Source organism: Stigmatopora nigra, chromosome 21, assembly GCF_051989575.1.
Source record: "Stigmatopora nigra isolate UIUO_SnigA chromosome 21, RoL_Snig_1.1, whole genome shotgun sequence".
Classification (NCBI taxonomy): Eukaryota; Metazoa; Chordata; class Actinopteri; order Syngnathiformes; family Syngnathidae; genus Stigmatopora; species Stigmatopora nigra.
Genome location: NC_135528.1, coordinates 9,171,232 through 9,195,482, shown reverse-complemented (window position 1 = coordinate 9,195,482; position 24,251 = coordinate 9,171,232). Strand labels below are relative to the sequence as shown.

At 55.4% G+C, this 24,251-nt stretch overlaps 3 protein-coding genes across 4 annotated transcripts; 2 read left to right on the top strand and 1 right to left on the bottom strand.

Moving 5' to 3' along the window:
• The first annotated feature begins 1,205 nt into the window (after positions 1-1,205).
• LOC144214614 (collagen alpha-1(XIV) chain-like) lies at positions 1,206-11,613 on the top strand. The gene is made up of 48 exons (XM_077743160.1): positions 1,206-1,477; positions 1,553-1,669; positions 1,739-1,882; positions 1,965-2,045; positions 2,740-2,898; positions 2,967-3,086; positions 3,151-3,315; positions 3,392-3,541; positions 3,638-3,813; positions 3,869-3,995; positions 4,081-4,226; positions 4,291-4,420; positions 4,682-4,821; positions 4,900-5,026; positions 5,091-5,248; positions 5,314-5,446; positions 5,518-5,562; positions 5,685-5,824; positions 5,924-6,053; positions 6,112-6,237; positions 6,309-6,461; positions 6,536-6,646; positions 6,759-6,908; positions 6,969-7,043; positions 7,110-7,249; positions 7,316-7,439; positions 7,509-7,652; positions 7,726-7,890; positions 7,962-8,000; positions 8,072-8,210; positions 8,289-8,428; positions 8,502-8,611; positions 8,674-8,832; positions 8,891-8,968; positions 9,040-9,126; positions 9,195-9,248; positions 9,313-9,408; positions 9,497-9,550; positions 9,625-9,678; positions 9,750-9,803; positions 9,864-9,935; positions 10,007-10,042; positions 10,113-10,179; positions 10,249-10,440; positions 10,500-10,577; positions 10,644-10,799; positions 10,984-11,191; positions 11,437-11,613. Exons 1-47 carry the CDS (start codon positions 1,408-1,410, stop codon positions 11,181-11,183), a joined length of 5,511 nt encoding a protein of 1,836 aa, XP_077599286.1. The 5' UTR covers positions 1,206-1,407; the 3' UTR covers positions 11,184-11,191; positions 11,437-11,613.
• A 414-nt stretch (positions 11,614-12,027) lies between these two features.
• Positions 12,028-18,671, top strand: LOC144214619 (zinc fingers and homeoboxes protein 2-like). The gene is made up of 3 exons (XM_077743171.1): positions 12,028-12,312; positions 15,117-17,374; positions 17,848-18,671. Exons 2-3 carry the CDS (start codon positions 15,322-15,324, stop codon positions 17,910-17,912), a joined length of 2,118 nt encoding a protein of 705 aa, XP_077599297.1. The 5' UTR covers positions 12,028-12,312; positions 15,117-15,321; the 3' UTR covers positions 17,913-18,671.
• Positions 18,672-19,327: 656 nt separating this feature from the next.
• Positions 19,328-23,401, bottom strand: LOC144214617 (zinc fingers and homeoboxes protein 1-like). 2 transcript variants are annotated; one of them, XM_077743168.1, is made up of 6 exons: positions 22,735-23,401; positions 22,145-22,660; positions 21,941-22,067; positions 20,856-21,866; positions 20,635-20,766; positions 19,328-20,224 (listed from the first exon to the last, which is right to left on the bottom strand). In XM_077743168.1, exons 1-6 carry the CDS (start codon positions 22,866-22,868, stop codon positions 19,964-19,966), a joined length of 2,181 nt encoding a protein of 726 aa, XP_077599294.1. In that variant the 5' UTR covers positions 22,869-23,401; the 3' UTR covers positions 19,328-19,963. The 2 variants fall into 2 exon arrangements, with proteins under 2 accessions (XP_077599294.1, XP_077599295.1); XM_077743169.1 differs by having other exon boundaries at positions 20,650-20,766.
• Positions 23,402-24,251: the final 850 nt, after the last annotated feature.

Here is a 24,251-nt window from a genome sequence, read left to right as displayed (position 1 = left end):
CCGCGATTGGCCGCGTCGGCGGCCGTCACCCGAGGCCGAGCTTAGCGCCGTGATCCCGGCAGGAAACAAGACGGAAACTCAGGCGCACCTGGCTGGGGAATCGGCCGCCCCCTTCGGCCCCTCTGCCCCCCTCCGCCCTCTCCGCCCCTTCCGCCCCCTCTGCCGCGTTTGCCCCCTCCCTCGCGCCGCCCTTAAGCACCCCTTTCCGCCCCCGGCTGCTGCCTGGGCTCTCTCTTTTTTTTTTCTCTTCGCCTGAATTCCAAGCACAAGTTCTCTTTGCTGACTGGCACAAAAGTCAACTTGTGTGTGTGCGTGTGTTTCATAGTTGTGTTGCTTTGGTGCCGTTGTGTGTGTGTGTGTGTGTGTGTGTGTGTGTGTGTGTGTTTGACGTTCTTTTCATGTACTTTGGACAGTTAATATTTGCCCCACTCTGCTTGGACACCCCTTACACACAAGTATGGGTCACACACTGTGTTGCAATCTTCACATTACTAAACTAAAATTGGAATATTCAAGCTTTTTTGAAGGAAATATGGAATTTCAATTAATAGATTTCTTAATAGCCTTTCTGTGTGCACAATTTCTGCCTGAATTTGGAAGTTTCCAATAGTTTCCTCGTATGGAGAATTCAAACTACTAAAACTTAGGTAGCATGCCTTTATTATTTTTGCCAGAAGGGGGCAGTTTCAGCAATATTTAATTCAGGTGTCATACCAATATCAACCACAAGGTGGCAACAGACTATTTGTTTGCATCTTTAGATTTGTTTGTGTTATGTTCAACAATATTACGATGCTGTGCTTTGTATTATAAATCAGGAACTCATTGGCTGCAATTGACGTCTAATCTATTTGAAATGGGAGGAGCCGGCAGCCCTGCCAATTGTGGGCGGAGCCTCCACCTGGAATGAGTCGCCCCGAGCGTGATGATGAAAGGTGTGGTGGAGAAATATGAAGTGGAAAAAAAAAAGTTGGCCCGAGTTTAACCGGAAAAATAGACGCTCACAACGGAAGTGGTTCCTTCAAAGTAGAACACGTCACACTGGCCCAAGAAAATAACAACATGAGTTGACGTCAGATGGACCAAAACTACTATTTCAGCCCCAATATCCAAATCCCGTCGAATGATGACGTCACATAGCAGGGTTATTTTGAAGGCGTTTCCGGCGTGGTGGGTGCGCGTGTAGGGCTTCTGGTGGGTGGGTGGGTGGATGCGCCCGGGTGCGCCCCTGCCGCCGATTCAGATGCTTTCAGAGGCTCGAAGCGGCTAGGACGGACGCGTCTTCGCTCGCTACGGACGAACCAACAACCGGGAGCTTGGCACAGACACGCGCGTGCACGTGCCATCCACCTGCTTCGGGCGCGCGCTGCCAATTTGCCCAGAGACTTTTTCCTTGGCCGGTGCACGATGACGTCAGGTCGATGGATGGTCATGGCCACTTTGGGCTTGCTTTTCTTGCAACATGCACGAGGACAAGGTACGTGCGCGTGCGTGTACGTGTGGGGGGGGCAATGTGTGGGGGGGTCCATAACCTGTTTGTTGCCACCTTCAGTGTCTTCTCCGAGAAGGTTTCGGATCAAAGTCTTGAGTTCCACTGAAGTTTTGGTGTCCTGGAAGGAACCTAAAGGTCCTATTGATGGATACCTGGTGGTCTACAGCAAGGAGGGCGGTAAGACGGGGGCTCACATGGGGGGACGGGGACGGCGTGGACGTGTAGCTCATGCGTGTGCGTGTCCAGATGGTGAGGAGACGGAAGTGGACGTGGCTAAAGAGGACGCCGAGCTTTTGATAGGCAACTTTGACCCCGGCAGAGATTACGCCTTCAGGGTCTTCGCAGTGAGGGGGGAGCTTAGGAGTAAACCGCTGTTGGCCAAGCATCAAGGTGGGGGGTGGACGTCTAAAGAGTTTTATGTAAGTTTTTAGGACCCCCACAATTGTTTGTTTCCATTGGCTTTGTTTTTTAGCTCAGCGGTCCGGACAGGAAAGCCTGGAGTCCACAAGTTCACAAGATGGCGGCAGGGCACACGTCAACGCCATCACTGAAGGTATCCCGCCGTGGTCTGGTCCGCACTCGTCAAATAGCTGAACGAGCAGGTGCGGCGGCGGCGTCGACAGTGGCGGCGGCGGCAATGGCCTGTCCCGGCACGCCCGCCGCCGCCCCTGCGGCTACTGCCACGCACCTCCAATTTTGTCTAACTTCTGCCTCCTACTACTTTCTAACGAGTCCTGGCGCCTGAGGTCTTTCCGTCAATGGAAGATTTCCCCTCACGTCTCCTCATTGACCTCAAAAGTTTTGTTTTCTGCGTCTCCTCGTATCGCCGACTATTAGCGATGCTAAGGCGGTCAGGGAGCATTGGACTTTGTAACGTCCTCGCCAGAAGATAGCGCAGAACTCATCTCTCGCCATGAAACGAGTCGCGTGGTGTCAGACGTCGAGCGCCACTGTCTCAACTTTGACCCGGCGCCCCCGTGAACAAGAATGTCTCACCCCAAGGGTTTCACTAACTCACCCGAGCGGACTGAGATGTCACTCAAGGAGACGCTTGCGACTAGCTGGCTAGTCAAGTGAACGCTAGGCGTGGATAAGTAGTTGGCGTTCGTTGCCCGTCTCCAAGCGGGAGGGACAGGCTCGGGCTCGTCCCGCCGCCGCCGGGGACCGGGGGAAGCAAAATGGGGGCGCCACGTACTTTGTTTTCACTCTGCAAAAGCGGCTTAACTTAGAAACTAATTTCTTTCCAGGCGAGGAAAGCTTCACGTGCGCCACGTCGGCCGCCGCCGACGTGGTCATCCTGGTGGACGGTTCGTGGAGTATCGGGCGCACCAACTTCCGTCTGGTCAGGAGCTTCCTGGAGAACCTGGTGCGAGCCTTCGCGCTGGACGCCGACCAGACCCGCGTCGGTGAGCACGCCGGCGTCCGGCTGCGTCCGACATCCACGTAACGCAAATTTTGGGTGACCGCCGTCCAGGTTTGGTGCAGTTCAGCGGCGAGCCGCGGGTGGAGTGGCACCTCAACAGTCACGGGACCAAAGCGGCCCTCCTGGAAGCCGTCAGGAACCTGCCCTACAAAGGCGGAAACACTTTGACGGGTACGCGCGACGTGGACGCTCGGCGCCGGACGGATGTCCTTGAAAAGTGTCCCATTGGCCGCAGGTCTGGCGTTGACCTTCGCCTTGGAGAATAGCTTCAAGGCGGAATCGGGCTCCAGAGTGGACGTTCCCAAGGTGGCCATCCTGGTCACGGACGGGAAGTCACAGGACGACGTGGTGCCGCCCGCGCAGACCGTGAGGGACGCCGGGATTCAAGTCTTTGCCGTCGGTACGCGCTGGCGATGCCTTTTGCGGTCATTTTTTGGTCGATGGCGTTCTTCCATCCTTTGCTTTTTCGCCCTCAGGTGTGAAGAACGCGGATGAGGGCGAGCTGAAGGCCATCGCTTCCACGCCCGAGGAGACGCACGTGTACAACGTGGCCGATTTTGACGTGATGAGCGACATCGTGGACGTCCTGACCCGGAGCGTCTGCGGCACGGTGGAGCGGCTGGCGGGTGCGAATCCTTAGGAAAATACATCAATTACATGGACGCTTGCCACATCCAATATGGCGGAGGAGATGACATTCAGCACATGGGTCTGTTTTCCAGCGGAAGGAGGAAAGCCCCCCGGGCCCCCGCCGGAAAACCTGGCCCCTCCCCGCGACCTGCTCATATCCGACGTGACGGCTCGTAGTTTCCTGGTGACCTGGACGCCGTCCGGTGGCGAGGTGGAGCGTTACCGCGTGGTCTACTACCCTGCCAGCGGCGGAAGACCGGAAGAGAAGGTGAAGTCCGGCCGGCCTTCCGAGACGTGGCCAATGTGACGCCTGGTCTTCGTAGGTGGTTTCGGGGAGGGAGCGCAGCGTCCTGCTGGACAACCTCAATTCTCTGAGCGAGTACCAGGTGGCCGTGTTCGCCGTCTACCGCAACGCCGCCAGCGAGGCGCTGCGAGGGAGCGCCACCACGCGTACGTAGGCCAACGGACCGGGATTCCACATCCGGGACGCTAACCTTGCGCTTGGTTGTCCTTGTCCCCCCCCCCCCCCTGGCAGTGGTCCTGCCCACCGTGGACAGTCTGGACCTGTCGGAGGCCACCCACAACACCATGAGGGTCCGTTGGAGCGCCGCTCCCGGCGCCACGGGTTACATGATCCTCTACGCGCCGCTCACCCAGGGGGAGCCGGACGACGACAAGGAGGTCGGCGGCGGTCGGGGTGACCACACGCTGGACGGGTGATGTGAAAACAAATGGCCATGTGCAGGTTAAAGTGGCGGCGGACGTGCAAGAGGCCCAACTGGAGGGTCTGACGCCGTCCACCGAGTACACGGTGACGGTGTACGCCATGTACGGCGAGGAGGCCAGCGATCCCGTCACCGGCCAGCTTAGTACACGTGAGTTGTGGTCGCGATCACGGTGGCGGTCGGTCGCCTGTCTGGACACGTCGCCGCCGCCGTCTCGGCTTCCGTTTCCCATCCTGGAGCAATTTGGCGCATGTGGCTTTTAATTAAATTTAACGACATGCTGCGCCACTTGCTTGATTAAACATTGAAGTTCCAGGGGGGGAAAAATCCCACATTCCAGACACTTTCTTCAACTTTTCCTCACTTGACTTTAATGGACGGCAGGTTGATTGGACTGTTCTGCTCCTTCAGTGGCGCTCCTCCCGGCGACCAATCTGCGACTGACCGACGTGGGCCACAACTCCGTCCGACTCGGCTGGGACTCCCCCTCGTGGAAAGTGATCGGATACAGCGTCGTCTATGCTCGGAGTGACGGCGTGGAAAGTAACCAGGTAAAAAAAACAACAAAAAAAAACATCCCCCAAAGTGGCAGAGGTCGCGACCCCCAAATTCAACATCTGTGCTCGTAGGCGGAGGCCGGCCAAGCCACCAACTGGTTGCTAAGCAACCTGAGCCCCCAGACGGAGTACACAGTAGGCGTGGTGGCAGCGTACGACGAGGGACGGGCGGAGCCGGCTACCCGCAGCTTCACTACGGGTTAGCATCCGTGCTAACGTCACATATTCACGCTACTTACGTGGGCGTGTCCGCCCGCCTGTAGGGGGTGTTCCAGAACCTCTGGACCTAAGGAGCCACGACACTTCCGCCGGCAGTTTCCGATTGTCGTGGCGCTCCCCTGCGGCCGACGTGGCGCTCTATCGCCTGGCGTGGGCGCCCTTGGATCCCAACCCCGATGACAGCAGAGACGACAGCGGCGAGGTGGGTCGGACGGACGGTCTTTGGAGGCTATCAAACCACTGACATCATGGCGCCAATGTCCTCAGGTGCTGGTGGACGCAAACCAAAACACTTATTTGCTGAGCGGGCTCCGCCCCTCCACCGACTACGAGGTCTTACTGAGCGCCACCTACGGGAACGAGGTGGAAAGTGAGCAGGTGGTGCTGCTGGAAACCACTGGTAAACACAAAATCACTTCATGACAACTTTTTTCCAGTTTAAACCAGTTAGCTTTTGTTTTTTTTTTACAGCGGAGAGAACAACCACTGTTGCGACGCCAACTTCCACCATTCCAAGTGAGCAGCCTTGTTCTCCTTTTAGTCCCGCCCCCTTTGGCCTCCATTCCAGACTGGCAACGGGATGGCTATCTCTGGAGTCCAAGTTGGCCGCCATTGTCATTTTTGTTGCTGTGTCGCAGCTCCTCGTTACGGCGTGCGGGGCCTGACCGTGGATGGCGAGACCACCTCTAGCCTACGGTTGTCGTGGCAACGGGGGGACACTCGCAATGTCCTCCACTACCGCTTGACCTACAACGGCGCAGATGGCAACTACGAGACGGTATGACCATTCAGACCAGATGCCAACTAAATCGTTAACAAGTGTTCTGGCTAGCAAAACCTAGCTGAGCCCATCTTGTCTTGGACTTTGTCTCTGCAGAGGACGCTCCCGTCCACGCAGACCAGTCTGGTTTTACGACCTCTCTCGGCCGACAGCAACTACCAACTCTCCGTCACCGCCGTTTATCCCGACGGAGACGGACCCACGGTCACGGCAACTGGACGGACGCGTACGTTCGTTAGCGCCACCTAGCGGTGCCGGACCCTAATCCAGTCTTTTTGCTTCAGTCCCACTTTCAGCTCCCAGGAATCTCCGTTTTTCCGAGGAATGGTACAACCGCTTCCGAATCAGCTGGGATCTCCCCGCCGGTTCTCCCGCCTCGGGTTACCGCGTCGTCTACCGCCCGCTGTCGGGTCAGTAGGTCGCCGTTCCGGCTCGGTTGGTGCGACCGCTCTGAAACTCTCCGTCCAACTCGCTTTCGCAGCACCCGGTTCGGCCTTGGAGACGTTTGTGGGCGAGGGCGTGAACACCATGATGATCGTCAACCTTCTGAGCGGCACGGAATACGGCGTGAAGGTCACGGCGTCGTACGGAGGGGGGTCATCCAGCGAGGCGCTGTCGGGCCGAGCCAGGACGCGTGAGTGGCCGCAATTTCTGTCATTGGCGCCTTTTTGGAATACCATTGATTGACGTGTCGTGGTGACCTGGCAGTGCGGCTGGCCGTGAGCGACCTGAGCGTTTACCAGCAGACGGCGAGCGGCGTTTGCGCTCGCTGGCAACCCCACAGACACGTTAGCGCCTACAGAGCCGTCATCGCTAGCAGTGAGTCTATCGCATTCAAATGATTACATTAGCGTTGAACCGGGAAGCTAGCCGTAGCCAAGGCTATCGTATCCTTGTGCGCTAGTCACTACGTTAGCATTTTGAATCGCAGGCGATTACAAAGACGAAGCTAAGCTAAGCGCCGGATCGGCTCAACATTGTTTCGACAACTTGAGGCCCGCAACGACGTACGAGATCAAGGTTTTCGCGCAACTGCAGGACGGAAGCGAAGGCCCGGCCGTCTCCGCGTCCGGCAGAACTCGTGAGTAGCCAGCGACCAATCGGACGGTGACATGTCTCTTAGGCTTTGTTTTTTTTTCAGAAGCCATCCCTACGGCCGCGCCAACCACGCCGCCGACCACCACCCCACTACCCACGATCCCCCCTGCCAAAGAAGGTAAGCACGATAAGATAAAGGGAAGGATAAGATGACTAAGTTTGTTTTGAACTTTGACGCAAACAGTGTGTAAGGCCGCTAAGGCTGACTTGGCGTTCTTGGTGGACGGTTCGTGGAGTATTGGCGATGACAACTTTCTGAAAATCATCGCTTTCCTGTTCAGCACGGCCGGAGCCTTGGACCAGATTGGACCGGATGGCACCCAGGTCCAAATATGGACAATAAAGACCACATTGGTATGTAGACTTTTTAAACTATTGCTTTCAAAACAGGTGGCCATCGCTCAGTTCAGTGACGACACTCGCACCGAGTTTGGCTTGAACGCCTACCAGGACAAGGAACGTCTCCTGGACGCCATCAATAAAATCTCCTACAAGGGCGGAAACACAAAAACAGGCAAGACGGCATGACCCGACGGCCATCTTGGAATTTGGACCCCTAACCACGCGGCGTCCCTCTGCTCAGGACGCGCCATCCAACACATGAAAGACAACATCTTCACGGCACAGGGCGGAGTCAGGAAAGGAATCCCCAAAGTCCTGGTGGTCCTGACCGACGGGCGCTCGCAGGACGACGTCAATAAGGTCTCCAAGGAGATGCAGATGGAAGGTCAGCTGACCGGCGCCATTTTTGTGTTATAGCCAGCCAGACTTAACCCACGCCGCCACGTCCCTCCCGTCAGGCTTCATCGTCTTCGCCATCGGTTTCGCCGACGCCGACTACGGCGAGTTGGTGAGCATCGCTAGCAAACCCAGCGACAGGCACGTCTTCTTCGTGGACGACTTGGACGCCTTCAAGAAGATTGAAGAGAAGCTGGTGACCTTTGTTTGCGAGGCCGCCACGGCCAGTGAGTGAGCGCCGGCCGTCCCGGGATCCCGGTGACCTTTTGACCTTAATAAAAGCAATGCTCATCCACAGCGTGTCCCTTGGTGTCCACCAATGGTGACACCACACCTGGTAAGACTCGTTGTCGGGTCCAAAATGTCCCTTGTCTCCCTTGAGCAAGTATCTGCTTGAAATTCCACCAGGCTTCCGCATGATGGAGCTTTTTGGGCTGCTGGAGGAACGCTACAGCAGCCTGCCGGGCGTTTCCATGGTACCCGGAACCTTTAACGCATTCCCCTGCTTTCGCCTGCACGCCGATGCTCTTTTGGCTCAGCCCACCAGGTTCTGCTTTAACTGGGGAGGGGACCAGTATCTTGTAAACAAGTCTGGGATTTTTGACCATGTTCAAATGTCGTTCAGGTTCCTCCACCCCGAAGGTCTCCCTTCAGACTATACCATCACGCTGCTGTTCCGACTACTACCCGACAGCCCCCAGGAACCCTTTGCGCTCTGGGAGATCTTGGACCAGAACCAGGAACCCTTGGTTGGGCTCATCCTCAGTGAGTGTGGATATTTTTGAAAGCCCATGATTGTAGAACACTGTACTTGAGCGGGTGTTGACGCTTGGCACAGACGGAGGCAATACGTTGACCTTCTTCAATAGCGACTACAGAGGACGTTTTCAGACCGTGACCTTCGAGGGTCCGCACATCAAGAAACTCTTCCACGGAAGCTTTCACAAGGTGAGATTGTCGCTGCTTCGGTTCCATTGTTTTTTTAAGCGTGAAAAAGTCTCCCCTCGCAGCTTCACGTGGTGATTAGCAAGACCAGCGCTAGCGTGCTAGTCGACTGTCAAGCCGTGTCCACCAAGGCCATCGAAGCGGCCGGGAACATCACCACGGCCGGAACGGAAGTTCTGGGAAGGATGGTTAGCTCCGAAGAGAACCAGGGCAACTCGGCACCGGTAGGGACGGAAAGGTTCATTTTGGATCTCCGGTAGGATGACGTTGTCTTCGTTGCAGTTGGAGCTCCAGATGTTTGACATCATGTGCAGTACCTCGTGGGCCTCCAGGGATAACTGCTGTGAACTTCCCGGTTTGGTGAGTCCTCCGCCAACGCATCCGGGAAGACGTGCTAAGAGCTAACCCAACGTGTCCCCGTGACCGTCCAGCGCGACGAGGCCAAGTGTCCCTCCCTGCCCAAGGCCTGCACTTGCACCCAGGACAGCAAAGGCCCCGCAGGCCCTGCCGGACCACCGGTGAGCACACAAACTCGCACACGGCGCCCTCTTAGAACCAGTTGAAGTTAGCGTATCTTCTGCTCAAGGGTGGTCCCGGGATTCGAGGAGCTCGAGGTGAACGTGGCGTTCCGGGCCCAGTGGTGAGTGGTGGCTTAGGGTTCGGACCCCGTCTTCAACAATTTCACGCCGGCAATTCGCACACAGGGGGCGGCGGGTGCCGTAGGTGAGCCCGGAGTACCGGGACCCCAGGGAGCTCCGGGTCCTCTGGGGCCTAGTGGAAGATCTATCAGGGGGAGCCCGGTAAGTCTGTTAGCATGCGTAGCATGCGTAGCATGCGTCGCGCCATGTTGTTAGTGTTAGTACATGTGGTGGGCATCTTCATATGTAGGGACCCCCGGGGGAGCAAGGACAGAAAGGAGAGTCGGGTCAACAAGGTCTGCAGGTAAAAAATGCTGATGTCATCCAATTATTATGGGTTATATCCCAAAAGTGGCTAACCAGTCACCTCTGTTTCAGGGCGTGGCGGGCCGGGTGGGCGTTCCCGGTAGAGAAGGGCTTCCCGGCTCCCGAGTGAGTGAGATTATTCAATGTCCATCCCGGAATGCAAATAGACAAATTGTTTTTTTTTTTTTTGTCCGCAGGGTCTGCAGGGCAAAGATGGCCCCCCCGGCCGATCGGGTCCAAGTGGAACTATTGTAAGTGCTTTGAAATATCCTTATAAAGTGGCCACAACAGGATTTTCCTCTCGTACGAAGGGAACTCCGGGAGCCCCGGGTTCACCTGGAAGCACGGGACCGCCGGGAAATCAAGGCCAACTGGGACCACCGGTATTGCAAATCAGGAAGTCGGAAAAGCATCTTGATCAAGATGAATGTCCTGACTAGTTTTGTCTGTGCAGGGTCCGCCAGGGAACAAGGGCGAAAAAGGTGAACGGGTAGGTCATCTGCTCCGGAACCCACGACGGGTTTTTGTCCCGCCTTGACTCTCTTTTCTGGCACGGGTAGGGCGATTTGCAGTCCACATCCACGGTCCAGAATATCGCCAGGCAGGTGTGTGAGCAGCTGATCCAGAGTAAGTACCTTCCAGGCTTTTGTGACACAGCTCTATTTAAAAAAATACAATAAAAACTCCACCTGGCAGGTCACATGGCTCAGTTCAACGCCATCCTGAACAACCACGCCCCCAGTTCATCGGTGACCATCCGCACCGTCCCGGGACCTCCGGGTGAGCCCGGTCGCAATGGATCCCCCGGACCCCAAGGAGAGCAAGGTCCCTCCGGAAGGCCCGGTTTCCCCGGACAAAACGGACAAAACGGGCAACCCGGTGAACGAGGTGAGCCCGGCGGCTTGCCAGATCACCCCCCATGGGAATATTGACATCGGGCTATGCAGGTCCCGCGGGCGAGAGAGGTGAAAAGGGTTCTTCTGGAGCGGGAGTTCAAGGTCCTCGTGGTCCTGCTGGTCCTCCAGGTAATCCACATTTGTCCTTCACGCTAAGATGTGTCCCTCATACGCAAAGCCGTCTTCTTACCTCAGGTCCACCGGGTCAAGGGAGACCCGGCAGCTCGGGTCCTTCGGGAAGACACGGAAATCCGGGTGCGCCAGGACGCCCCGGCGTGCCTGGGCCGGTGGGCTCCGCCGGGCCTCCCGGTTACTGCGATCAGAACTCTTGCGTGGGGTACAATGTTGGAGGTACAATACCACGCGAAGATGTTTTTTCCACGCTTTGGGTCTTTCTTCGTCAGCCTGACGCTTGCCACCTCGCGGCTCCTCTTCTAGTCCACTAACCCGCTGGAAAGCTTTCCCGGGCTTTTTACTAACGCCCCAGCCAGATGGCCCTGACCCAGTTGACCGCTGCTATCGCTATTTCTCGCAGTCCAACTGCCGTCCAATATCTTCCCCAACTACGGGGAAGCGGAGGAAGAGGACCCCTACCGCTACTACCAACCCGACTATCCGCCGCCTCGGCCCGTCCAAGACCCGGAGCTGGACGGCGAGGATTCGGAATTGGAGCCCGGCTCCCCCAATGAGGGGGCGGGCTCATTGAGATTCAGGAGAGGCGGCGTGGGAAAGTGACGGAAGAGGTTTGTTGGGAGTACAGCTAATACCGTATTGCCCCGAATATAAGACGATATTTTTTGCATTGACAGCGGTTGTCTTAAAACCGGGGGTCTAGGCGTTATACCCATTCACAACGCTAGGTGGCGACATATATCGTTAAAACGAATGCTGACAAGTTTTGCATGTACAGTAATTATTTTCTGTGTAAAAGTAGAATTTGGTGCTATTTTTTTTCATACAGTAGTTATACATGCTTGTTGTTTTCCAGAACTTTCCGGAGTTGGCCACAGATGAGCTCTCGCCTCTACTTCCAAATGGTCGCCGTCCATAAATATTGGCCGCTCCAAATCCGTCAAGTCCTTCAATCAAGTCGTGGCAGTAAAAGTTATTTATTTGGACAACTACCTGTCTACTTTGTCAACAGAATAAAATACCTGGAGTACAATCCAAGTGTTATGTGTCATATGCCAGGTGTCAAAAAAAGAGAGCACTTTTTAATTTTATTTGTAATCCACTCCACATTTTGAAAAGTTGTTTTCTTCTCTTCACCTCTGTGTGTTTCTTGCTTGACCATCTTTTTGTTTTTTCCCCACGCCTTCCTGTCATTGGTCCCTTTCATGCAGCTGCACATCGGGTTGCTAAGCAGCGTGAGCCAAGCTCTTCTCCTATTGGACGCCGCCGGCTGGCTGGCAACCTCACCTGACCCTGTCCTCCGGGGACCACGCCCACTGGAGCCGACGTCACGTCATTGTTGTGCGCCACGGATCACGTCCTAGGGTCAGAGGTGACGGGCTCGTGGGACGTGTAGTCCCACCGGCGACGGGCAGGTGTCGCCCTGGCACACGTCATCAACCCCCGCGGACGCTCGTTGGTTGACGCAACAGTGCGCCGGGGTCGTGACGTGTAAGTAGCGAGACGTCAAGTCGCCATCCGCGCCACGCGGACGCGGCCTTGGCTACCGCGAGGGGGCGGGTCCGTCAACTTTGCAAATCAGGGATGACGTAGGAGGTCACGTGGCGTGGCGTGCAGCTCGTAGACCTTTTTTCTTTTTTTGGTGAATGTGCGCGCTTGCGTGTACGCGCGAATTCTGGCTGTTTTCAATCTTTGCTGCGACACGACAGCCCGAGCTTCCGGCCACCGGCAGGTAAGACCAACTTGTCGCTCTTCCGTTCGGCTCCAACTCGCTCCAAAAGTCAACTTTGAGGTGCAAGCGAACGAGGGGGCGAGCAGACATACTCGCCCGCTCGCTCGCTCGCTCGCCCGCTTGTCTCCTTCTTTCTCGGGGTGGGCTCGGCGTTGCCGGGCTGTCCGCTGCCGCCGTCCAACGTCGCCGCTTCGGCGGACGTCGGAACGCAGCTGTCCGAGTTTGACAGTTGATTGTTGTCAGGCCGTTATAAAGGGACAGTGACCCCCAAAGCCAGACCACCAAAAAGGGGGCAAGTTTGGTCAAGAACCCCCCCCCCCTCCCCTCCGTCGCTCGGCGGGTGAAAGTGCATTGAAAGCGTTAGCCACCTAGCTCCCATGGAGGCTAACTTGTTTAGCTCGAGCCGGACCGTGGTTCCGGTTCTCTAGCGGTTCTCCAGCGCGTGACGATGCTAAGCTAACCGCAGACAGACAGCCCAGCGGGGTCATTCGAGGTAAACTCATACTCGCGCGCGAGCACGCGCGCGTGCGTTTGTGTGTGTGTCCGTGCTATTTTTCTTGTTTTTTCCCCCTTCTCTTTTCGCTTTGGCTATATTTGAGTGTTTGCGTGTTTTTCTGTCTTATATCGCGTTGCGTTGCGTGAGTGTTATCCCCTTTTTTTCCTGCTGGGATAGGCTCCAGCACCCCCCTAACGTTGTAAAATTGATGTGTGTGGATCTGGCTAGATTCTCCTGTCAAGTTTGGAAAAGGTGGCTTTTTCATTTTGACTAAGTGAGGGCATGTATGCGACCTTTGACTTGGTTGCCATTGACGGCAATAGACGCGTGTCGCGTGGATGGGAGTGAACAACCAAATGTTCATTGGCTGCCAAGCTCCCGCTTCAAATAGATCGGAAGTCTACGAGTGAGAAAGTCCATTAAATTTACAGCAACGTGGCACCGATTATGTTAAAACGCGATGGCGCTCCGGCGCTCCCGCCACCGTAGAAGGACAGACACGCCCCAAACGGTTTTCTTTGGAAACCTTACAAGATGAATTTGTTTGGTTTTGCCATATCACGAGACCGGCCAACATCAGAGCGCCGGGCAGCTCGGCCGGCCGGCGCCTTTTCCGGATAAACGGGTTTGGCCAGAAGCAAAGTCAAAGAAAGAACTAAAAATAAGCAACAATGTGCCCTCACACGGCACCCTCGTGGCCAGAGGGCCCGCTGGAGAACGGCTTCCGACTGGAAAACTTTATGCTAAATTGCTACGTTGCTTTGAATTAGTCTCCTTAGGCAAAAGTCTCTAAGAACGACAACCAAGACCTTATTAGACAAATGCTAATATGCTAATGACATATTTATTCCGACCTTTGTAGAAAAGCATACGTTTGATAATAACCCCTTTGTTCGGTCTTGAGTTATCTCAGACAAATAACATACACATTGATGAAATAAATAAATATGCATAGCTTGTGAAGTATTACAAAAGTGTTGTTTTCATTTTCACTGTGTGTTACTGTACAGTGAAAATTGTTTCTTTTGTATTTTATTATGTGAGGGAGAGAGACTTTTTTTTCTTGGTTTGGTTTTTTTGGGTCTCGTGTGTGTGTGTGTGTGTGTGTGTGTATGATTGTTTGCATGTGTTTTTTTTCTCCCTTTGTGTTGTTCATTAGTGTGTGTGTGTGTGTGTGTTTTTCTCTTTGAAAGTAACATTGTGAGCAGCAGTTCGCAGTGTGCCGCCAAACTATTTGCTTTGCAGCCGCTTTGTTCGCCATACGCGCTATTTAACTCCTTGCGTGCCATTGACGGCGATATACGTCGAATAATTCAATGTCTGTTCGTTTCTTGGCTGCAATTCAATTAATAAGCTCATGATTGGACGTCCTGCATCGTCAATGGCACCAAAAGCGAGCACCATATTTATGGCCAAAGTGGCCGGGCCGTGTAATCATTATTATTATTATTTTACCCGTCACGACACTGCCGCCGCGGGCTGACCGTAAGAGCGGGCCCGTCGTCGCCATGGAAACAGCCCAAACGGCACTGCCGGGAGCACGGGCAAGCGCGCGTGCCTTTTAATGAATTTAGTCATCCTCTTTTCATCAAATTATTTTTTTTTCCTTCCCTCTATCCTTCCTGCCAACAAGCCAGTCGTGGGGCTCCGTGGCGTCCAATCACGTTCCACCTCGCCCGTTGCTTTGCTTTTCAATGTAGCAGTGTGGTGATGTATCGCAATACTTTGTAAGCCAATCGGCGTACTAAAAAAAGTGTTGCCTTGTGGATTGATCATTGTTGAATTGCCACATTGGAAGATTATTGCCATAAATCATATGGCGAGGTTCCAAAACCTTGAGAAAGCAATGGCCTTGGTGGCTATTGCTACAGTAGCATTAGCACAAATGTACCCCCAAAGCCCCCCCCCCCCCATATGGGGCCAGCGCAACATCGTTTCACGCCCGTCGGCTCTTCACGAAATGGCGTGTGAAGTCATGCAAATGAATCGTAATGAAGTTCATTAAGAGCGCAACTCTAAATGATCAAAGTGCCTTTTTTTGGGGATGGGGAGGGGGGCTCTTATCTTTTTCTTCAAAGCGTCCCAGCGCCTGACAGGCCAGCTCCCAATCCCCCCGGCCCCCCGCCCCGCCCCGCCCCGTCGCTGTCAATCACAGCGAAGGTCGGACGACGGCGTGGCGTCAAACGCTATTCAAGTAACTCTCCCAGAAAATGTGCTTTGCCAAAGGCGGACATGGCCATTTTTTTTTTGTCTTTGTTTCTACTTTTTGTTAAGGAAAGTCACATTTTTTTGTCGTTCTTCCCGACAGGTCTGGAATGCCCCCCCACAAAGTTCCGCCCAGCTGACATTTAGCCGCCGGCGCTGATGCAAAGGCAAGAGCAGGCCGGCAGGCAGCCCGCCGCGATCGCAATTGCGCTCTGGACCCCCTCCGGCCCCTCCGGCGGCCCGCCCAGCGCAGTCCAGTACGAACGCCAGAAGCCGACGCCCCTCTTGCTCCAAACTCCAAGGCGGTCATGCCGGGCCGGGGAAAGTGCTCCGCCCCTCCTCACGTGATCCAGATCCGGGGACCCGACGAGATCTCGGACACGGAACGCTTCTCGGAAGACGCTCCTCCGGGCCGGCTGCCGGAAAGCGGCGGGAAGAGCCTCGAGCCCGAGCGGGACGACGGGCGTCCTAAAATGGCGGAGGGGCCCCGGGACCGGGGAAGTGAAAAGGCGGGTCGGAAGAGAGAGGTGGAAGGCTTCGAGTGCAAACGTTGCCCGTTCTGGTGTGAGGAGCTGAAGGCGTTCAAAGAGCACGTGGACGCCCGGCACCCCGACGTGATCCTGGATCCGCTGTACCGCTGCGCCGTCTGCGACTTTGACAGCCAAAAGTTTGAGCTTTTCACGGAGCACAACAAGAAGCTTCATCCCGACCACAACAAGTTCAAACTCAAGAGGCTGAAGGAGAACCACCGGACCGTCCTGGAGCAAAGCCTCCCGAGTCCATGCGGAGACGGCGGGGCATCGCTGCCATTCTCGCCCGCTCTTTTCCAGCCGAAAGACGCCATCGCCGCCATCAACATCAACGGCACGGTCATCATCCCGCCCCCGCCGTCGTCCTCCTGCGTCCCGCCGGAGACGTCGTCCCACGTCAGCCCCGTGCTCCGGCGTCCGCCCAACTTCAGCCAGCAAGCCAGAATAGCCGTCCCCCTCAACGGCGCCAAGTACCACCCGTCCCTGGACCGCAACGCCACCCTGATGGCGTCCTTCAACAAGTTCCCTTACCCCACGCAGGCGGAACTGTCGTGGCTGACGGCCGCCTCCAAGCACCCGGAGGAGCAGATCAAAGTGTGGTTCGCCACCCAGCGGCTCAAGCAGGGCATCACTTGGTCCCCGGAGGAGGTGGAGGAGGCCAGGAAGAAGATGTTCGACGGTTCCATCCCGCCCGCCCCACGCTCCTTCTCGGCCGCCGCCGGCCCGGACTTTGCGGCCCTCGCCGGCTCGCCCCTTCCGGCGAAACGATGCGCGGCGGCGGCGGCTCCCGGCGGTCCCGAATCCAAGCGCCCCCTGGTGGTTTCGGGCGCGGGGGATCCGTCCCGGGATGTTCCCCCGTTTGCCGCCGAGGCCAAGAAGTCGCCCGCCGTCGTGCCTTTGATGCCGGCGGGGAAGATCGTCTCTCTGGTGGGAAATCCCAAAAGCAAAGCGGCGGCGGCGTCCCTGCCGCCCATCGTCTTTCCGGAGTCCCTGACTCGGCCCACCATTGCCCCGCCCCCCATCTTTGCCCCGGCCTTTCCGAGCTCCGTGCTGGTCCCCCCGCCTCTCCAGAGAGAAGCCGCCTTCTCTGATCCGTCTATGCTGCTGGGCGCCAGGAGGCCCCCCGTCATTCGCGCCGCGCCCGCCCCGGGTAAGCTTCCCGCCTTGCGGATGGCGCGAGACCATGCGGGCGATTCGGTGGCGGTGGCCGACTTCCCGCTGCTGGAGCGGATGAAGGGCAAGACGGCGGAGCAGCTGAAGATCCTGGAGGAGCACTTTTCCAGGAACAGCTTCCTCTCCCGCGGCGACGCCGACAACCTGGCGCTGGCCACCCGCATCTCCCGGCAGGAAATCGACGGCTGGTTCGCGGAGCGCCGGGCGCTGCGCGACAACATGGAAGTGGCCCTCCTCAACTCCATGGGCACCAAGCGGAGCCCAGCGGCGGACAAAGAGACCGCCACGGGCCACTTGCGTCTGGGCGCCGAGCTCCCGAAGCGCAGCTACCCGCCTCCGCCCCGCGCCCTCTCCAATTCCCTACTACACGCTCCATTCCTCAAGGACCCTCAGAGCGGAGGGCCGCCGCCGCCGTCGGAGGTCTGGCCCGGATTGGCCCGCGTGGACTTGGCGCGCTGGTTCTGCGACGCCCGCTCGCTCCCCGACGGCCAATTCCTCCGCGTGGGTGGCGGCGTCCCGGGCCTGCTGGAGAAAAACCCTTTGTCTGACCCCTGCCAGGAAGGCGGAGCTAAATTCCAGGAAGCGGGGCCGGATGGGCGTGCCAACGGCGTTGGCTTGACGCAGTGCGGCGAGATGCAGGACCACTTTACCCTTCCAGGTGAGTTCTAACGGTCTCACAAAGACTTCAAAGGAGTATCTTTGTTTAACAATCAACACCTGCTTTCATCATCGATGACTCATTTTGAAGAGTTGTTTATCTTTGAAATGTCACCATTCCCGTCCCAACAGTCTTGTCCAATTTTTTTCGATATTTTTTTTTTTTTTTTTTTTGCATGAATGAAGAATCACTTTATTTTTTCTGTACGCTGGGTTACAAGTCACATCTTGTTTTCAAACAAACCCTTTTTTCAATTTTGTTTCATCAATTGTTCCAAATGGTGTTTGTGCCCAAAATAGCGCCCCCCTCCCCTTCCTGCCCAGCCCCGCCTCCTTTCTGCCCAAGCTTTAAAAGTGTCACTTTAACAAAAGAAACCAACGCCCGTCAATAAAAGTAAAAACGGGATTTTTTTGGAGCGTTTCGTTGCAAAACGAAAAAAATATTCTAATTAAATTCAATATTTTTCCTTTCAGGTGCGAAGAATAACGCCGACCTTCCCATCACCACGACGCGCTTCGTGGCATCGGCCAGCAGATAAGTCTCCCGTGGATGATTGACAGCCCCTCAACGGATACGCTAAGTGTGCGGCTAGCGCTTTTTTTTTTTCATTTGGATTCCAATTAAGTGGGTAAGTGGGTGGGGGTTAAATAGTCCCAAACTCCAAAGGCACTTTGCCCCTCCCCCTCGCCATGCTACTCTGGCTGCAATGAACTTTTTGCCACGCCCACTGGTGCGTGCGAGGGAGTGTATGTCGCACTGTATGGGTATGCGGGCGTCTTAAACGCTGAGGTAACCACTGTGTGTGTGTGTGTGGAGGATTCTTTTGTTTTTGGGCATGTGGCGGCCGCTTTATTAAACAAAAGAATGCGCCACGCACGCGCTTGGCGACACTACAGTGAGTTGTTTATGTGAGTGCTGCCTGGACTCGGGCCCGACACCCCCTGCTGAGAAATGGAGGAAAGGAGGGGTCTTTTTTGTTGAAAATTTAGGCTGGGGGGATAAAAAGCAGCCCTTTTCTTTATTTTGACTGCAGTTAAAGATGGGAAATGCTAGCTTAGCGCTTGGCTAAACAGCGGCGGGGGGGAATATTGTCATGTCCGGACAGATTGGGTCGCCGCTTTTCTTTTTTTTGTTGTTTGTTTTTTGACGCCGTGAATGTTGGGGCTCAGCGTGACGTCTACTCACTCTTTAGCGCTAATTCTTAGCATTTGGAAGCGCCTTCTTTGTCGCTTTTGGCACTTGTTTTTTTTTTTTTTTCATGCGACTTTCTTCAATTAAAACGCTTTTCACACCGCCATCTTGTACTCGTCTTTGGCCGTCCGGGCGTTAGAATCCATGGTAATCGCAAGCCAGTCAAAAAAAAAAAAAAAGGAAACGTTTGAATGGCAATCAAAGGCGGAAAATGCACCGGGCGTTTTTTTTTTTTAAATTTCCCTAGAGGACACGTTTGCGTTGGCATATTTGTCGTCGAACGTCTTTGATGCCGCTCGCAAAGCGGCGTCGGCCTTCTCGGCGAGGTCGGCCGCCGTTTGTGATCGCCTTTTCTGTCGGGACGCCGCTTTCATCAGCCAGCTTTTCATCCGGCTGTCGAAAGTCGGCTCGCCCTAAACAAAGCGTCTCGTCGACGGACCGAGCGACGGCCCGTTTTCCGTCGGGAGTCTACGGCCCCGCGTTCCCGATGGCGGCGTCGGGTAGAAAAAGAAAACGAGCGCTTAGTGGAAAGTGACAGCCTCAAAAGGGATCTTTGAAAGGCGCCGTTGACGAGTTTAAGGCGGGTTAATGCCGACGCTATACATCAAAGGTGCACGCGACAGACGCAACACGTATAGATGGGCGCCGTCTTGAAACCTGTAGCCGTGACGAGCACCTGTTATCTCCGATCTTCTTTGCAAAAGGTTCTTTTTTCGGAAAGAATCCATGTTTGTAAATGGACAGAAGGGGCGTGGTCAGAAATACAAGCAAACCGTTTTATTGTCTTGGCAAACAATGAGGAGAATAAATAGATCTCATCAAACAGGAAGTACAGAGAAGATTAAAAAGTGGCCACGGAATGGCGGCAAGTGCTTCTGCTTTAGGAATATTTAGCCATCTTTCCATAAAGCACAAAAAATGCAGACAAAAAATCCTCAGGAAAGAAATGGAAGAGGAAGTTGGCAATATATCAAAAAAATCTTTAAAACTTGTTTGGATAGACAATGGTGGGCAATTAAAGACAAAGCAAGATGTCCGATCCATTCGACGTAGAGGGCTCACAACAAACGAAAAATGTCGTAATGCTATCTGATTGGACGTCTAGGAATGGTCACTGGCACCAACAGTTAACATTTGCAATTAAAAAGCTTCAGTAGTGATTATTAACATGATGACTCCATCTTGGCTTGACATAAGTACGTGTCCATATACGTGCACTATGTTGACTTCCTTTGACTTTTCACAATAAAGCTGGAGAAATGTCCTTCAAAACAAAGTGCACTGACAAAGGTTGAGAGGAAAATAGAAAAACTCGGGAACATTAAAAAGCCCAGAAGAATTTTCAAAAAGATTGAGCCAAACGTCCTCGATCTTATTTTGAAAAACTGAAAGCGCCACTCACGTTTGGCTCCCGCCGGGCGAAGAGGATTCTTGGATGGTGTCCTCATCCCGTTGATGTCCCGTGGCTTCCTCGGCGTCTCCTTCGTCCTCCTCTTCTTGGTCTTGATGGCTAAAGGGTCGGTCTCCGTGGCGTAGCAACCAATCCCTGACCTCTTGCACGCTCATGCCGGTCTTGGCCGCCAGGTCGTCCAGATGCTCTTGGCTCGGGTCTTGTTGCTGGACCAAGAAAGCTTGGAGAAGAGCCTCCCCACTCTGTGCCTACACACAACAAAAAGTACTGTTATTTTCCAATGTGTCCAAAAATGAAGGAATTAGCTTACTTGGATTAGACCGAAGAAGAAAAAAAATCTCCAGTTTGGAGTTAAAATGTTATTTCAGATAGATGAATTCCTCGTCAGCCATTTTGAGAAGAGTTGAGTTTTCTAAAAGGTAGTAAAGTGGGAAGCTTTAAAAGTAGTGCTACGTGGATCCCCCCCTGGTGGTAGGTCTTGGTATTACTGAATTGGATATATTGTCAACAAAGGCTGACAAGTGTATGAATTATGTGAATCTACTTTGAATGTTACTAATTTGTTCTTATTGTTTTAAACTACATTCTGAACATTGAAATTGTTTCGAGTTAAAAATGAACATTGGATAGCCATCTTGAAATTTGAAATGTAGCTCACCGCGGCTGTACTAACCTCGTCGGCGTCCCGTTTGACGGCAGATGGCCGCCGCGACCTTCTGGACCAGCCCCGGAAACGCTTCTTGGACTTCTTGGGCATTCTGGCGGCTTCGTCCGGCGACGCTGACTCTTCCTGCGGAGCACAGAAGCGTGACGTGGCGTGACGTGGCGGGACGTGGCGGGACGCCCACGGGATCCGGCGCCCCCGACCGACCCACCGACCTTGCCGGCCCGGTAGACGTCGAACCACTTGAGGTTGCCGTTCTTGACGGCGTAGCGCGTCTCCCCGAACCAGTTGACGATGTAGCCGCGCGGCAGGCCGCTGTCTTCGGCCATGCGGTCGTATTCCCGCGCCGTGGGGCGGCGCGAACGCACGAAAGCTTTCCTCAGGACGTCCAGCTGCGCCGGGCTTTTCTTGAGGGCCCGACGGGCGGAGGTGGGCGCGCCCGTCTCGGCCAGCCCGCCTTTGCGGCGGTCGCTGAACCAGGCGTCCACCTCGCGGCGCGTCAGCTTGGTCTGCTCCCGCAAGCGCGTCAGCTCGTCGTCGCTGGGCGTGCGGCTCTTCTGGAAGCTGGACTCCAGGACCAGGAGCTGTCCCGACGTCTTCTCCTTGAACCTCTGGGGGGTGAAGTCCGGGAAGGCGTGGCGGAGTTTGCCGCGGCGCTCTGGGGGAAGGGCCGACGGGAGCGGCGGCTCTTTGTCCGCCGCCTCCGTCGACTCCTCGCCCCCGTCGTCCCCCGTGGCTTCCGCGCTTTCCCGCCGAGGCTCCTTGGAGTTCCTCTGGTTGTAGCGCGTGTCGCTGAACCATTTCTTGATGGCCCGCTTGGACAGCCCGGTGACCCGCATGAGGCGCGAAATCTCCGCCTCGGTGGCCACCCGCCGCCGCCCGTAGCTGGCCTTCAGCTCGGCCAGCTGCTCTTTGGACTTTTTGGGTTTGGAGGCCGAAGAGGCCCGGGAAGACGCCCCACGGTGCGGGGGTTCGGCGCCTTCCGCCGCCCGCTCGCCGGGGACGGCCGGCGCGGTCGGTGCCAGAGGCGGCGGCGGCAAGGCGGGCAGAGCCGAGGCGCCGCCCACCTGCGCCAGGACCAGGCCAGGCTGGCCCACGATCTGGCACGTCTGGAAGATGGAGGGCTGACCGTCGGCGGCCACGGGGATGACGGCGAGGGTCTGCGGCAGGCTTTGGTGCAGCGTCCGCACCGTGCCGTTGGACTTCTTCCGTCGCGCCTCCTCCACCTGCCCACAGGGACTCCAATTGGAAAAGGCCCACGCATCGCACGTGCGGCAAATGGTTCCCCGACGTTAGCCACCTCCTCCGGCGTCCAGCTGATGCCGTCTTTCAGCCTCTGAGCCGAGAACCAGAGCTTGACGTTCTCCTCGCTGAAATTGGTCTGCGCCGCCAGCGTCTCCGTCTCCGAGGGCGAGGGATAAGGAAACCTGTGTCCGGGGAATCAACGGTCAAAACCGGAGCGCCCGGCCCGCGTCCAGTCCAGCCCACCCCTCGCCCCGCCTACCTGTTGTAAGCGGCCAACAGAAGGATGTTGCTGTCCATGGCGGCGTCGTACGCCGGGATGCTGCTGACGGGGATGAGGAGCTGCGTCTGGTTCTGCTTCTGCAAAGCCGACAGAACCTGGGCCAGTGCGCCGGCCTGGAGGACGCCCGTCGGGAGGGTCCCCGTCAACAGGGCGCCGCCTTTGATGTTCAGCACGCCGGTCCCGTTGACCAGGAAACTCGGCGTCCCCGTCTGGATGTGAAGCGGCGCCGACACGGGGACGAGCCGGGCGGCCGCCATCGGGGCCGCGGGCGACAGCACGGGCGGGTCTTGGTAGTGGTCCATCTCGTCGTCGCTCTCGACCTTGATGACCTCTTGGCTTTGCCGCGAGGCGGTGAACTTCTTGGGTTCCGGCCAGCACCTCATGATGGGTGTCTTGCTGAGGGCGATCCCCTTCCGCCCCGCGTCCTGGACCCCCGCCGGCTCACCGGAGGCCACGTCGCCTTGGCCGCTTGGCCGTGCCGAGACCGCCTCGGAGCTGTGGTGAAAAAGGACATAATGAAGCCCCCGAAAAAAGCAGTGAACACGTCCACGCTTGTGTAGTGGAAGTACTCGGAGAGTTCGGAGGCTTCCTCCGCGTCGTCGTCGTCCCGAGATCCGTCCGCGTCCTCCGCCGCCGCCGCCCATTCGCCCTCTCCTCGGGGCGGAAGCATACACGGCGTGCTGGACTTCCTTCGGCTCGCCATCGCCGCTTCAGTCTAGGGCGCCGCCCCGGGGCGTCTCGGCGGCCATGGCGGCGCTCGGGCTCAAGGAAAGGGCCAGGGTCAGGGTCCCATGGCCGGGGCTTGATCGGACAACCGGTCCGGAACCCTTTGGTGGACAAATTCGCTTCAAGGGGAAGTGAAGCTGAGCTGGGCGCATTAGCGTCAACCAGGTCGGGATATGGCGTCCACACGACGAGGTAAGTAAGCTAGCTGTCTTTTTTTTTTAGTTGGTTTTGCTCCGCAACTCTGTTCGTTAGCTCACCGTTAGCTAGTCGTCTGGCACGTCCGCTTAACGCGTGTTGATGCGCCAACTCCCTCGCAGCCTCTTCCGCGAGACCCCGTGGGGGGATCGAACCGCGGACAGCCGCCGTCAGTCCCGGCCCGTCTTGTCTTTTAGTCGGATAGTCAACAACGCGAAACGACGCCAAATGTTTTGGGCTCCAAATCAATGCTATTAGGTAGCTTTGGAGCTGTAGCAAAAGAAAGAGACTGGCTCGTGGCTTCCTCGTAAAGATTTTCCAAGTAAATCATCTTAAGTTTGCTAACGCGGGGACCCCATCCTTCCAAAGTTTATTTTGTTTATAGATAGTTTTTAATTGTCCCCAAAATAACCCGAGTGCTTTGCATCACCGAAAGTTTGCTCAGAAAGATAAAGGGCATTATTGGCCAGCTTTTGTTTTGAAGACCAGTACTTGCCACTGACTGAGGCGGATTTGGTGCTCCGGTGCGTTCAGTGACCTCATTTTTACGCCCCAAGTTTCAAATTTTGTAGGGGCAAAACATTTTTGTTATCATATAAAGTAAAATAAAATTAGTCCTTCTACAAATGATGTGCTAAATACCATTATACTGGCGTTCACAATGAAATGTGATTTCCCATGTATACGTTTATTCATTACAATCTGGGGGAGCCGGCGTTCGAAGGCTCAGTGTTTTGACCCAATTTTTATCTTGTAATCCTTTTACATTGACGATTTAACAAATCAAAGTGTACATTTTGCTCCAAATATTCTTTGTTTTTCCATGTATGTCATTTTTCTCATGAAAGTAAAATCATAAACACGACTCGGGATTAATTAATCATAATGGATTGCACAATACAAGGTTATAAAGGCTGAAGTAGCCCCCCCAGACAGGTGTTTAAATGAACACCACAAAATATAGGACATTAGGCCTAAATGTAGAGCCACAGAAATCCCTTGCAGCTTTTTCAATAGCTTGATATGAAGTAACAAGTCCTTTAACATACATGCTTTCTGGGGGACGTGACGCCCACCTTTCCACGCGTTTTAGGTCACGCTATTGTGGTCGCCATCTCGTTCGAGTAGGCTTAGGGGCAGTATATCAGATGGACTTGGTGTTGGG